The sequence below is a fragment of the Rhincodon typus genome, chromosome 6, assembly GCF_021869965.1.
Source record: "Rhincodon typus isolate 14 chromosome 6, sRhiTyp1.1, whole genome shotgun sequence".
Taxonomy (NCBI): domain Eukaryota; kingdom Metazoa; phylum Chordata; class Chondrichthyes; order Orectolobiformes; family Rhincodontidae; genus Rhincodon; species Rhincodon typus.
Window position 1 is genome coordinate 17,789,115 of NC_063337.1, and position 13,544 is coordinate 17,802,658.

General features: G+C 45.3%; 1 protein-coding gene across 1 annotated transcript in view; it reads left to right on the plus strand.

The window, feature by feature from the left end:
• atp10a (ATPase phospholipid transporting 10A) overlaps positions 1-13,544 on the plus strand; it is a 209,487-nt gene that overhangs the window by 113,621 nt on the left and 82,322 nt on the right. Inside the window, exon 11 of the mRNA XM_048597761.1 lies at positions 9,613-9,716. Coding sequence (XP_048453718.1) covers positions 9,613-9,716 — 104 coding nt within the window. The remainder of the gene's footprint in view (positions 1-9,612; positions 9,717-13,544) is intronic.

Consider the following 13,544-nt stretch of genomic DNA (forward strand, 5'->3'; position numbering starts at 1 on the left):
AGCTTCCCTGCTCCTCTGATGCTGCCTGGCCTGCTGTGTTCATCCAGCTCTACGCCTTGTTATCTCAGATTCTCCAGCATCGGCAGTTCCTACTATCAGAGATTTTATTATATGCCTATGGAGCAGGTGGGACTCGAACCAAAGCCTTGTGACCTTACCACTGTGCCACAAAAGCCCTCCCATGCTTTTATATTCCACTTCATTAGCAATGAACACCAATATTCCATTTGCCTTTTCTAATTGCTTGAACACTAACTATTTCTAAATAATGTACCAGGACACACAGATCCCTCTGTACCTTGGAGCAATTGCTTTCCATTTAAATGAAATGCTGCTGTTACATTCTTCCTGACACAGCAGACATGTTTCCATTTACTCACATTACACTCCATCTGCCAATTTATTTTATCCACTCACTCAACCTATCTATCTCACTTTGCACACCTCCATCTCCTCTCGAGAGCTTATCATCATTACGGAATCCCTACAATGTTGCAGCAGGCCCTTCAGCCCAACAAATCCACACCGACCCTCAGAGCATCCCACCCAGACCCATCCGCATAACCCACCTAATGTACATACCCCTGAACACTTGGAGCAATTTAGCATGGCCAATCCACCTAGCCTGCACATCTTTGGATTGTGGGAGGAAACTGGAGCACCCAGAGGAAACTCACGCAGACACGGGGAGAATGTGCAAACTCCACACAGACAGTAGCCCAAGGCTGGAGTTGAACCCAGGTCCCTGGCGCTGTGAGAAAGCAATGCTAAACACTGTGCCACCATGCCGCCTCTGTAGAATGTCAGGAGTGGGATGTATACAGGTGTCTAATGTTTCCTCTAACTTGTTGCATTACTTTTAAGATTCTTGTGTAGCCATACATGCATCTTAAAAAGTGCACCGCCTGCATGGTCTGAAACTGATATCTATTTCAAGCCCACCAACTCCCACGGCTGCCTAGAATACACCTCCTCTCACCCAGCTTCCTGCAAGAATGCCATCCCCTATTCCCAATTCTTGTGCCTCCGCCGCATCTACTTCCGAGATGAGGCACTCCACTCCCGGACATCCGAGATGTCCTCGTTTTAAAAGGACTGCAACTTACCCTCCACAGTGGTCGAAAACGCCCTCGACTGCATCTCTCGCATTTCCCACAACTCATCCCTCATACCCCCTCCCCACAATAACAACAAAGACCGAATCCCCTTCATCCTCATGTACCACCCCACCAGCCTCCGGATTCAACGCACCATCCTCCGCCACTTCTGCCACCTACAATCTGACCCCACTACCAAGGATAAATTTCCCTCCCCACCCTTATCTGCCTTCCGGAGGGACTGCTCTCTCTGTGACTCCCTTGTCCGCTCCACACTCCCCTCCAGCCCCACCACCCCTGGCACTTTTCCCTGCAACTGCAGGAAGTGCTACACCTGCCCCTACACCTCCCCCCTCACCCCCATCCCAGGCCCCAAGAAAACCTTCCACATTAAACAGATGTTCACCTGCACATCTGCTAATGTGGTATACTGTATCCGCTGTTCCCGATGTGGCCTCCTCTACATCGGGGAAACCAAGCAGAGGCTTGGAGACCGCTTTGTGGAACACCTACGCTTGTTTCGTGACAAACAACTGCATCTCCCAGTTGTGAACCACTTCAACACCCCCTCCCACTTCTTGGACGACATGTCCATCCTGGGCCTCCTCCAGTGCCACAACGATGCCACCCGAAGGTTGCAGGAACAGCACCTCGTATTTCGCTTGGGAACCCTGCGGCCCAGTGGTATCAATGTGGACTTCACAAGCTTCAAAATCTCCCCTCCCCCTACTGCATCCCAAAACCAACCCAGCTCGTCCCCACCTCCCAAACCTGTCCATCCTTTTTCCCACCTATCCACTCCTCCCACCTCAACCCCCACCCCCACCTCCTACCTACCAGCCGCATCCCCACCTCCTTGACCTGTCCGTCTTCCCTCAACTGACCAACCCCCATCCCAACTCCCCACCTACACTCACCTTTACTGGCTCCATCCCCGCCTCCTTGACCTGTACGTCTCCTCTCCACCTATCTGCTATGATGAATTCCTAAACTGGAAATGCCCATAGCTCAAACCCTATCCCTCCACAGGACCCAGTGTTTCTGATGGAGGCGAGTGCTTTTTGGAGCGGCATGGTGGCTCAATGGTTAACACTGCTGCCTCACACCATCGGTTCGACTCCATCCCCAGGCAACTGTCTGTGTGGAGTTTGTACATTCTCCTTGCATCTATGTGGGTTTCCTCCAGATGCTCCGATTTCCTCCCACAGTCCAAAGATGTGCAGATCAGGTGAATTGGCCATGCTAATTTGCCCATAGCATCCAGGGATGCATTGATTAGGTGGATTAGCCATGGGGAAATACAGGGTTACAGGGTTAGGGAATTTCAGTGGGTCTGGGTGGGATGGTTTTCAGAAGGTTAGTATGGACTGAATGGCCTGCTTCCACACTGTAGGGATTCTATCCATTTAGGTTTGGCAAGCTGAAGTAGATTCGGATGGTGGGTTCTGTGCTGGGTAATATACAGTAGGGGTAATATCTAACATGAACTTGGAAACCTGGTGGCCATAAAATTTGCCATTGCATGCCTTCACAGAGGAGCAGTGTTATCCCTAGGTGCCTTGGCCAATACCTGTCCCTCAGATAACATCACAAATGGGTCATGATCGCATTGCTGTTTGTGCAAAGTTGCTGGGTGCAATTGGCTGCTGCACTTCCTACATTACAGGAGTGACTCATATCAGAAAGTGATTAATTGGTTGTGCAGTGTATTGGGATGCCCTCAGGTCAGGAAATGTTTTAAAGAAATAATTCCAATGTGCAACTGCTGATTGTTCCAAAAGGCGGGGAAAAATCTGCTATAAATGATTTCTGATCACCCAAATGCCTTAAGTAGGTAAGGGTAACGCTTACATTGATGAGTGGGATGATTCTAAGTAAATAAATCAACTGGATTGATGTAAATTTTAATAAGCAGTGTCGAAAAGACTCAACATTTTAAATGAGGTGAATGCCTCCATTAAGATAACACGAGGATGAATTTGTTTGTAATTATAAGTAACCATCACCTTTACTTTTATAAGCACTATGTCGGACAGGGATGACAGTGCATGTACTTTGCTTGAGCTGGAAATGTGGTCAGTTTATTTATCAGGGACCCCCAAAAAAAGTAACAAAAACAAAGTTGCTGGAAAAGCTCAGCAGGTCTGGCAGCATTGGTGAAGGAAAAAACAGAGTTAACGTTTCGGGTCCGGTGACCCTTCCTCAGAAGGGTCAGAATTTTTTCCCCAAAATAATGTGTCTAGACAACGGGACCCAGTTGGAAAGTAAGCAATCTCCCATTGGAGACAGAGATAAGACTAAATCTTTTCTCTCAAGGATCTCAAGTGTGTGGAATTCTCTTCCCCAGAGAGTGGTGGAGGCAAGCTCATTAAATAAAAATATAGGAGCAAGAGTAGGCTAATTGCCCTTTAGCCTGCTCTGCCATTCAATATGATCACAGCTGACCATTCAACTCTGAGCCCCTTTCCTGCTTTACCCCCATACCCTTCGTCCATTTAGCACTAAGAATTATATTTAACTCATTGAGAACATTCAGTGTTTTGGCTCAACCACGACCAGCTACGATCTTACCAAATGGCAGAGCAGGCTCAAGGAGCCAGTGGCTTACGAATACATCGGAGAGAATGCAAAAGTACTTTGGCCCCAGATTGGAATGGGCAAATTTAGCAACGTCACATGTGACCTGACCTAGTCCTTACGAACTGTGTATCACAACTGGTCTCAGTAGGTCTGCTGATAGTATGTGAGCAGTTTTGCCTGGAGCTAATTGCTGCCTGGCAACTGAACAGCAAAGCCAATTGCTGTAGGGCATCACCTGAGTCATGAGACCAGCATTTAACTAGACCTCAGTGCTGCTCTCCTTTGTTACATCATGCCAAAAGGATACTCTGTGCTTTGGAACGCACAATTCCACTCCATACGTTTCCTCCCTGGTGTAGACAGGAAGGAACTTCTCCACTTGTTGGAGGGATCAATGACCAGGGGGCTTAGATTTAAAGTAAAGGTCAGGAGGTTTAGAGGGGCTGTGGGGAGAAGCCCTTTCGTTGAGATGGGAATCTGGAACTCATTGCTTGTCAGGGTCGTAGGAGCAGAACCTTCATGACATTGAAGAAGTATTTGGATGTGCACTTGCAATGTCAAGGCTATGAGCCAATTACTGGAAAATGGGATTAGAATAGTTAGGTTGTTTCAGAGATAGTAGGAACTGCAGATGCTGGAGAATCTGAGATAACAAGGCGTAGAGCTGGATGAACACAGCAGGCCAAGCAGCATCATAGAAGCAAGAGGGCTGACATTTCGGGCCCAGACCCTTCATGAAGGGCCTTGCCGCTCCCCCTCTGTAATAGCAATCTCGAGCACTTTTCCAAAGTGTCATTCACGGAGGGAGGGAAGGTGCAGCTGCTGGAGATCTGAAACGATAAAGGGAAAGTGATGGTCAGCTTCAGCAGGTCAGCCAGGACCTGTCGGAGGGAGGGATGCCAACTTCATATTTGAGTCGTCGGTTCACTTAGTCGGTGAGATTTCAACCACTTGCCATTCCTTCACGTCTGGGTGGTGGGGGCGGTGGGATCGGAGAGTGAGAGGTGAACGTGGGATTGGAGAGACGTTGAAGACATTTCTCAGGGTGACTGCATAACGTATCCTAGTCAGAAGTCACATGACACCAGGTTACAGTCCGACAGGTTTATTTGAAATCGCAAACCTCCGGAACGCTGCTCCGTCATCAGGACTTTACCTGACAAAGGAGCAGCGCTCTGAAAGCTTGTGATTTCAAATAAACCTGTCGGACTGTAACCTGGTCCAGAGATAGTAGGAACTGCCGATGCTGGAGAATCTGAGATAACAAGGTGTAGAGCTGGATGAACACAGCAGGCCAGGCAGCATCAGAGGAGCAGGAAAGCTGACGTTTCGGAACTGGACCCTGGTGTCATGTAACTTCTGACTTTATTCACCCCATTACAACACAAGCACCTCCACATCGTAACGTATCCCGCACTGAAAGGCATTCAGGGTCCTGGAGATGGCTAGCTGTGACTCAGTTTCGCAGCCCCTTTTTGTCGGTTCCCTCTTTCTCCCAGGCTGATCGATGCCTTTACTTTAATTAAACAAGAAGTGAATTTGTCACAGCTGTAGAAGAGCCATTAATTCTGTCTGTAAAGCAAGTGCTTCACTGACAACACATTATGAAACACACTGGTGTGCGTGTGGTTTGCTTGGGACAGCATGCTTTAGGAAACTGCATTTGCTGTCATTCGTGAATTCAGTTGTGACTGTGAGGCCCAGAAATCTTATGGCTTTGCTCAATATAAATATTAATGGCAAACATTCCCCTCGGGACGTAAACAGGGATCTGGTAGAAATTTCATCTGCATGAGACCCCTGGTTACTAGAGACAGTTACTAGGTTACTGTGTAGTGTTGTGATGACACCCTGAGGATTTTGGAAGAAACTCTGAAGCATTCACAGTGCTAACGTAAGCAACAATTAGACCTATAGGCATATCTTGTTTCAATATACAATATTGTGGCTTTACAAATTGGGTTGCATTTACTTGTTAATAAGGTTTGACAACACTAAACTGAAGGATCCTTAAACAAACCTCTGAGCGAAAAGGAAATAATGTCAGTGCACCAGCCACAGCCTTCAGTCCTGATACTCATACAGTGTGTGAAAGTTTGTTCAGTCTCATATTCTTTGGCCCTCCTTGTTAATCACTTTGTTGTTCCACTGGGAAATCAATATCAATGTTGTAGTGAGTGAATAGGTTGTAAAAAATTAAATCTCCAGTCTGGTGCCTTGGAATCTTGATAGATAGCATTTTAAGAGTGTCCCCAGGGTTTCATCATTAACTCTCCACCTGACTCCACATTATCATTCCTTCCACTACCTTTGAACATCACACGTCGGAGACCCATGTTTAATATTGCACCAAAGTGATTGAAAGCACTTTTCCAATCTTGCTGGTGCCCACAAGAACATCTGCAGCCCGTGAGCTCTGCATTCCTCGCTTCAGATTTACAGCCTAACACTGAACTGTGTCAGGCTCATGGAAGTATAGCACGTTACAGCTTAGAAGGAGGCCATTTGGCCCATCAGTTTAGTCTTGTTTACCCTCAAAACCTTGCAAATTACTGCTTAGTGAGTACCAGTCTGATTGCCTGGTTGTAAGATCTGCCCCCAGGCCATGTTCAAGTTCTGACCAATCCTCTACATTTGGGGATGGGGATCAGGAAATTGACCCTGTTCTTCTTTTGCAAATTACTTTAAATCACCGACCTCTTACTACGGTGCCACTTGTGGAATACGAAATCCACTGGTTTTATTTACCGAAAAAAGATTTCCTCCACCATATCTCCCCTTGAGCTTCTCCAATTCCAACCAGTCAGTGGGGAGGTCCAGTAGGTGACCACAGTGACTTTAGGGAGGAATTGGATGATTGGAACCTGCCCCCTGAAAATCATTAATGAACTATTTGTGGGTGCAGTATCCGACTGCAGTTATCAATGATACATTATCCAATTGAAGCAGTATTAGGAACATTAAGTATCAAACATAGAATCCCTGCAGTGTGGAAGCAGGCCATTCGGCCTATCAAGTCCACACTAATCCTCCGAAGAGCATCCCACCCAGACCCACCCCCCCTACCTTATCCCTGTAACCCTGCATTTCCCATGGCCAATCAACCTAACCTGCACATCCCTGGACTATAAGAGGAAACCGAGGACCCGGAGGAAACCCACGCAGACATGGGGAGAACGTGCAAACTCTACACAGACAGTCACCCGAGGGTGGAATTGAACCCTGATCTCTGGCACTGTGAGGCAGCAGTGCTAACCACTGAGCCACTGTGCCCAAGTTTAGGTCTTGGTTTGAAATCCTTTGTGTTTTTCCTCTTTTGGACCTAAACATCAAAATAATGACTTTTTTGATAAGTAAATGACTTTCATTTACAATGCAATATAGAGAGCATGGGATGTGATAGCAATAACGAAAGGGGATATGTGCATTCAATTAATTCATTCTTGCATGTCACCTCAACTCCAAGCATCTCAATTGGATTTCTGCTTGATCTCCTCTGTATGTATTTTGAAATTTGTTTTTATTTTGCGGCTAACCCGTTGCAGTATTTATCTTGGCATTATACGTAGTCTGGTGTATTTGACAATGATATGGTGCATTAGTTATAAGCCGTGCTGAGGTGGAGCAGAAAGGACAGAGCCAGTGTTGATCTGAAAGCTGGGGGTAGGGCAGAGGATCAAACGTGGTTGCACTGGGGACACATCTGGCAGTGTCTCTGTTCTGTAATTTGTGGTTAACCGCAGCACGACGGCCTCATTCAATTTGATTACAAACCACCCCATTATCTAATCACACTTCAGTTTAGGTGCCCATGTGCTGTTCCTGCACGATACTGATATGGCATGCAGTCAAATATGAGGTAGTGTGCTCTCTCAGGTTCCCTGGGCAGAATTCAATGCCCCCTCTCACCCCAAAAAAAGAGTTCGTGTTTCATATGCGGGGGCATTGTCTACTCTCCGCATCCACATGATTAATTTCAGGGTGGGGCAGCCTTGTCCTGTCTCACTGCTGCTGCTGGTAGTCACCCAGAGGCAGTGGGGGAGTCATCACACAGGAGAAGCTTACCCTATTGAGTTCGCTTGCGAGGTTCTGAGGATGGTTCAGGGAGCCAACGTCCACACAGGACGGAGGGGGTTGGCATCTCCTGCAAGCTGTCCCCACCCTGTCTTCTGACCAGCATGCCCACTCGTACACCCACCCACCCTCCAATCACTCCCCATCCCACTATCACTCTCCAGTGGCCTGATGCCCTTCTTCTGAGCGGCATTGTGCCTCAGTGGTTAGCACAGCACGGGTTCGATTCCACCCTCGGGCTGTGTGGAGTTTGCACATTCTCCCTGTGTCTGCGTGGGTTTCCTCCGGGTGCTCCAGTTTCCTCCCACGGTCCAAAGATGCGCAGGCGAGGTGGATTGGCCGTGCTAAATTGCCTGTAGTGTCCAGGGATGCGCAGGCTAGGTGGGTTAGCCTTGGGAAATGCAGGGTTATGGGGAATGGGGGTGGTTCTGGGTGGGTTGCTCTTGAGAGGGACAGTATGGACCCAATTAGCTGAATGGCCTGCTTCCACAGTATAGGGTTCCATGATCCTATGAGTGCAGTGCCATCAGCTGTCACTGTTCTTGGCAACACCAGCACCAGTGGAGAGATTCCAATGGGCATGTGAGGATTTGTGGTTCTGGGGTCCTTATTCTAAGGGAGGAGGCCCAGCGTTGGCCACTTCAATGTCTAATTATTACTAGCATGTCTGCACCTCAAACATCAAATTCCACCCATACTTCTGATTCCATGAATTGCGAGCTGCCACATTTTGTTGGCTAATTTCCACAGTTTGGCATTAGCTTCACAAAGTGCTTTTTCACTTAAGCTTTCAAACGTTTTCCATGAAGTTGCTGTTATTTATCTTAATGACTCATTAAACACAGAATGAAGTACGCTCATTAACAGTGTATGTGTATCCTTTCAAGATGTGATGGGTTAATAACTGTCGATCAACCTCCTGTGATCCAAAATTTCATCCAAAACCCGCACCCATATATAAGGGGTGTGTAGCGTACGTAAAAGGCACTATTCAAATGCACATTGTGCTTAAAGCTCAAAGGTTCTCCCCATCTTTTGGTGCAGTCCAATTGAAGCATGTTCCAATGTAACATAAACTTTATCATAAAAGTCATGCTGTAATTTAAGTAATACCGCGTGTGAGCAACATTGAAAGTGAATTTTGAAAAGAGGTGTCTGGATAAATTTGAAATGGAAAAGTAACTTTCTACTAGGACCCAATGGCTGCATGCACCTCCTAGGAGGCTGATCGATTCTCTCTCGTCAGACCCAAAAGCTCTTCCAGCCATGCATTAAATCGGAAAAAATATTTGTGATTTGAAAGAATGTGAAGAAGCTCCAATGTTGCCAGAGACACCTAGTGTGGCTGTGCTTTCTTCCTGCAGCAACTCAGTGAAATATTGGCGCCACTGCCTGAATTAGAATTGAACAGTAAGCACCACTGCTTGGTGGGGAGCTGTACACCTTGTCACGAGTTTGAATTGTGTCTTTTCATTCAGCGAGATTTACTGGGATTGGTCACTTGGAACATGGCCCTCAGGTGAGAACCCAGTACAAAGTGGCTGTGACAAACACTCTGTCCTAAAAACGTGTGTTTCTAATGGAGCAGTTTCACATAGTGACTGCCTGAGCCCCGGCCCTACTGTAATCATGTTCCAACTCGAGACAACAGCTAATTTATTGGATTTTGGTGGCTCCAGAGAGTTGGGCAAGGAACTTGACAGAAAGTTATGTGTCTCGGACGTGTGGAAAAATTAGGTTAAAATCATTTCCCCTGACCTTTCTGAATATCCGATTATTTTTCTAATGTTTTGAGTTTTACTGAGGCGTCTTTCCTATTGAACTGAATTGACTTTTTCTTTCTTTTGTTCCAACTCTTAAGAGATTAGCACAGGCAAACGCGCAAGGAAAATCCGAAACAAAACGCAGAATTATCTAAACCAATACGCCACTGATGGACTCCGGACGCTGTGCATAGCCAAGAGGGTGTGTATTTATTAATAAGCTTGAAGGACCTGTTTAAATGTTCTCCTTTATTCTGTGATGTATTAGTATGGTTGTCGCAGCTATAGCTTTCTCTTGGTGTCCATGACGAGGCCTTAGCAACCAGAGTGTTCGTACTTTTGCCCCTTTTTCCCTTCGCCCTCCTTACAACCACCTTCTGCTACTTTCAGTGAAATTTAATTGAGCAATTTTGAGATCTTTCAAATAAAGCAGCGGGGAAAATGAGAACATATGGCGTGAAATGAAAACAGACCATATTCCCATCACAGACTTTGTGTAGTCTTCCCCAATCGTATAGGCTGCCCGTGTGTTTAATCTGTAGAGTAGGGTCCTGCTTATAACTTCCTAATATCTAGATGTGCTTGAGTAAACTTGCAAGATATCTAGAACAAAAATAGAAGTTGCTGGAAAAGCTCAGCAGGTCTGGCAGCATCTGTGAAGAAAAAAATCAGAGTTAACGCTTCGGGTCCGGTGACCCTTTCTCAGAACTGTCCGAGCCAAGCTTTTCCAGCAACTTCTGTTTTTATTCCTGATTTACAGCATCCGCAGTTCTTTCGGTTTTTATTTTGCAAGATCCCCATCCATCTCCAAAATCCACTGATCAGCCCTGACCTGCTGGTCCTTCAGGAAAACAGTTGCTGATCCACAAACCCATAGCAGAGGAACGACCAAGTCCCATGGAGTATGTATTACAATAATCCTGCTGTCAGCAACAGCCCTGGAGTAGGAACAGTCTGAAACTGTTGCCTTGAATGCAGTAGATTCCTTTTTGAATAGTTGTCTGTAAGACCATAAAATGTAGGAGCAGAAGTAGGCCATTCAGCCCTCCAAGTCTGCTCCACTATTGAATGAGATCATGGCTAACCTGATAATCCCCAACTCCACGATCCTGCCTTTTCCCATAATCCATGATTGCCCCACTGATTAAAAATCTGTATGTTTCACTCTTGAATACACTTAACACACCAGCCTGGACAGCCCACTGTGATAAATAATCCCACAGATTAACAACCCTCTGAGAGAAGAAATTTCACCTCATCTTTCTCTTAAATGTAGGACCCCTTGTACCAAGGTATAGCCTTCGGATCCTAGACTCTTCCATAATGGTAAATAACCTTTAAGCATCTAGCTTCTCAAGTCCTCTAAATATTTTGCATGTTTTAATAAGTCATACAGTCATAGAGATGTACACCACGGAAACAGACCCTTCAGTCCAACTAGTCCATGCTGAGCAATTATCCGAAATAAATCTAGTCCCATTTGTCAGCATTTGGCCCATATCCCTCTAAACCCTTCCTATTCATGTACCAATCCAGATGCCTTTTAAATGTTGTAATTGTACCAGCCTCCACCACTTCCTCTGGCAGCTTGTTCCATACATGCACCACACTCTGCATGATAACGTTAATCCTCAGGTCCCTTTTAAATCTTTGCCCTCTCATCTTAAACCTATGCCCTCTAGTTATGGACTCCACTATCCTGTGGAAAAGACCTTGGCTATTCACCCTAACCATTTCCATAAGGTCACCCCTCAGCCTCCAAGGGAAAATAGCCCCAATCTATTCAGTTTCTCCCTATAATCAAATCCTCCAACCCTTGCAACATCCTTGAAAATCTTTTGTAAACCCTCTGGTTCTTCTTAATTTCAACAAGTGTATGTCTGATCCACACAATCTCCTCAATCTCCACATCTGATATCAGCTTAGTCATCCATCTCTGGACTGCTTCTAATGCCACTATATCTTTCCTTAGATAAGGGGCCCAAAACTCTTCACAGTAAGTGCTGTGACTTGGCCTTGTGGCCTTGTGTAGTTTTAGCAAAACCTCTGTAACTTTATAGTCCATTCCCTTTTTCAATAAAGGCCATATAAATAAAGGCCAACATTCCATTTCCCTTCCCTTTCACACCCCATTGCCTATCTTCAATGTGAATAGCCACCACCAGCCAATTGGTGAATCCCATTTGCTGCCACCATTTTTAGGTGCGTCACTGGCTGTGTTGAGCAGACAGCCGCTTTCTGATTGGCCGAGCTTTAATCAATAAAGTTTTTTACAGCCCTCATGCACCATCCCATGCGGGACTGACAAATACACTGTAGCCATTCCGGATAAGCATGAAGCATTTTTTATCAAATTGCTTCATTGTGTAAACAGGATGGAATCAGAACAAGAGAAGCTAATGTAACTCCAGTCAAAGGTCAGTAATCAACACTGCACTGTGTTATCACCACTCCCTTTTAGCTGCCTTCTCAAGGAATTACTCACCTCAGCACCACCACTCTTTTAGCAGAGGCTCTGTTTTACTTCAGGTGTGCTCTGATCAATTTCTGTTCTTCCAAGAAGCTTAATCACTTTGTACCTGTATCCTTGAGATCTGTGCTCTGTACAATCAATTGCAGGTCGGCACGGTGGCTTATTCAATAGTACTGCTGCCTCACAGTGCCAGGGACCCTGTGTCTGTATGGTTCTCCTCTGGGTGCACCGGTTTCCTCCCACAGTCCAAAGATGTGCATGGCCATGCTAAATTAACCATAGTGTCCAGGGATGTGCAGGATTGGTGGGTTAGCCTTAGGAAATGCAGGGTTAAAGGGATAAAGGGGTGAGTCTGGGTGGGATGCTCTCTAGAGGGTCAGGGACTTGATGGGCTGAATGGCCTGCTTCCGCAGTGTGGTGTTTCTATGAATTTGAGGTGGGCAGAAGCTGTAAATTCAGATGCAGTGCTTAATTTTGTAACCAGGTGGCAGAAAAAGAATCTTTCTCATGAAGCAACCTTAAAGTCGTTCTCTTGATTTTTTTTTAATGTTCAGTTTTGCTCAATAGCAAATTAGAGAAGAAAACAAAGACACTTAAAAATGTAAACTACTGGAGAATAGCCGCAACCTGAGGTAAAGAAAACATGAATGAGAGACATTAAATTAAAAAAGGGGGTTAAAATGAGGGACAAACTGGTGAGCAAGGGATATTCATTTGTTCTTTTTCCATGTTTAATTGGTAATTTCATTTTTTCCATCTCTGGAATCTGTTCTAGAAACATGTCCAAACTCTTCAGAAGAAAGAATTTTTCAAACATATTTTATTTGGAAGTCTGGCTGGAGAGTGGCACAGGTTCCAGAATGTTTCTGTCATGGAAAATTCCTTCTGCATGCAGTTATATATTGCTGTCCAGAATAAGTCTATGGGGAATGAATAGGTTGCTTTGCTCTCCAAGGCACTGATTAATCAGGGAATGTCCCTAAAAAATAACTCTGGTACTACCAAATGAACACCAGCATCACCACACAGGGGGTCAGGAAGGCACCCTTCTTAAGACTAAGAATAAATACTAACTGCTAGCTTTGCTAATGATGCATACATCCTCAGATTTAATTTTTAAGAATTGGTAAATATACCAATATAATGGCCGTTTGGAATGATCTGTACATGGCAGTACATAACCATCTCGTTGACAATGATATTGGATAGTTTTCACTTTAAAGAAATACATGGGACGGATGTAAATCAGAACTAGAGACAGGGAAATAAAACGATGGAACAAAAAAAATGGGTGAAACCAAAATTGTGCTGGACAATCTGTAAGGAGAGAGAAACAGGTGGACGTTGGGAATATATTTTGTAAATATAGACCAGACATAGACCTGAAGCAAATCATTTCTGCCAAAGTGATGAATCAAACTGTAGGGCCTGTGAACTTGAGGTAGTTGAGTTTGTTTTTGTTTGTGTATTGGGTCCTATCTGTACAAAAAGAGGAGAAGAATGAATTCAACTTCCATTGCCAAATTCTCACACTCTCCACAATTTGCAAACATCTCA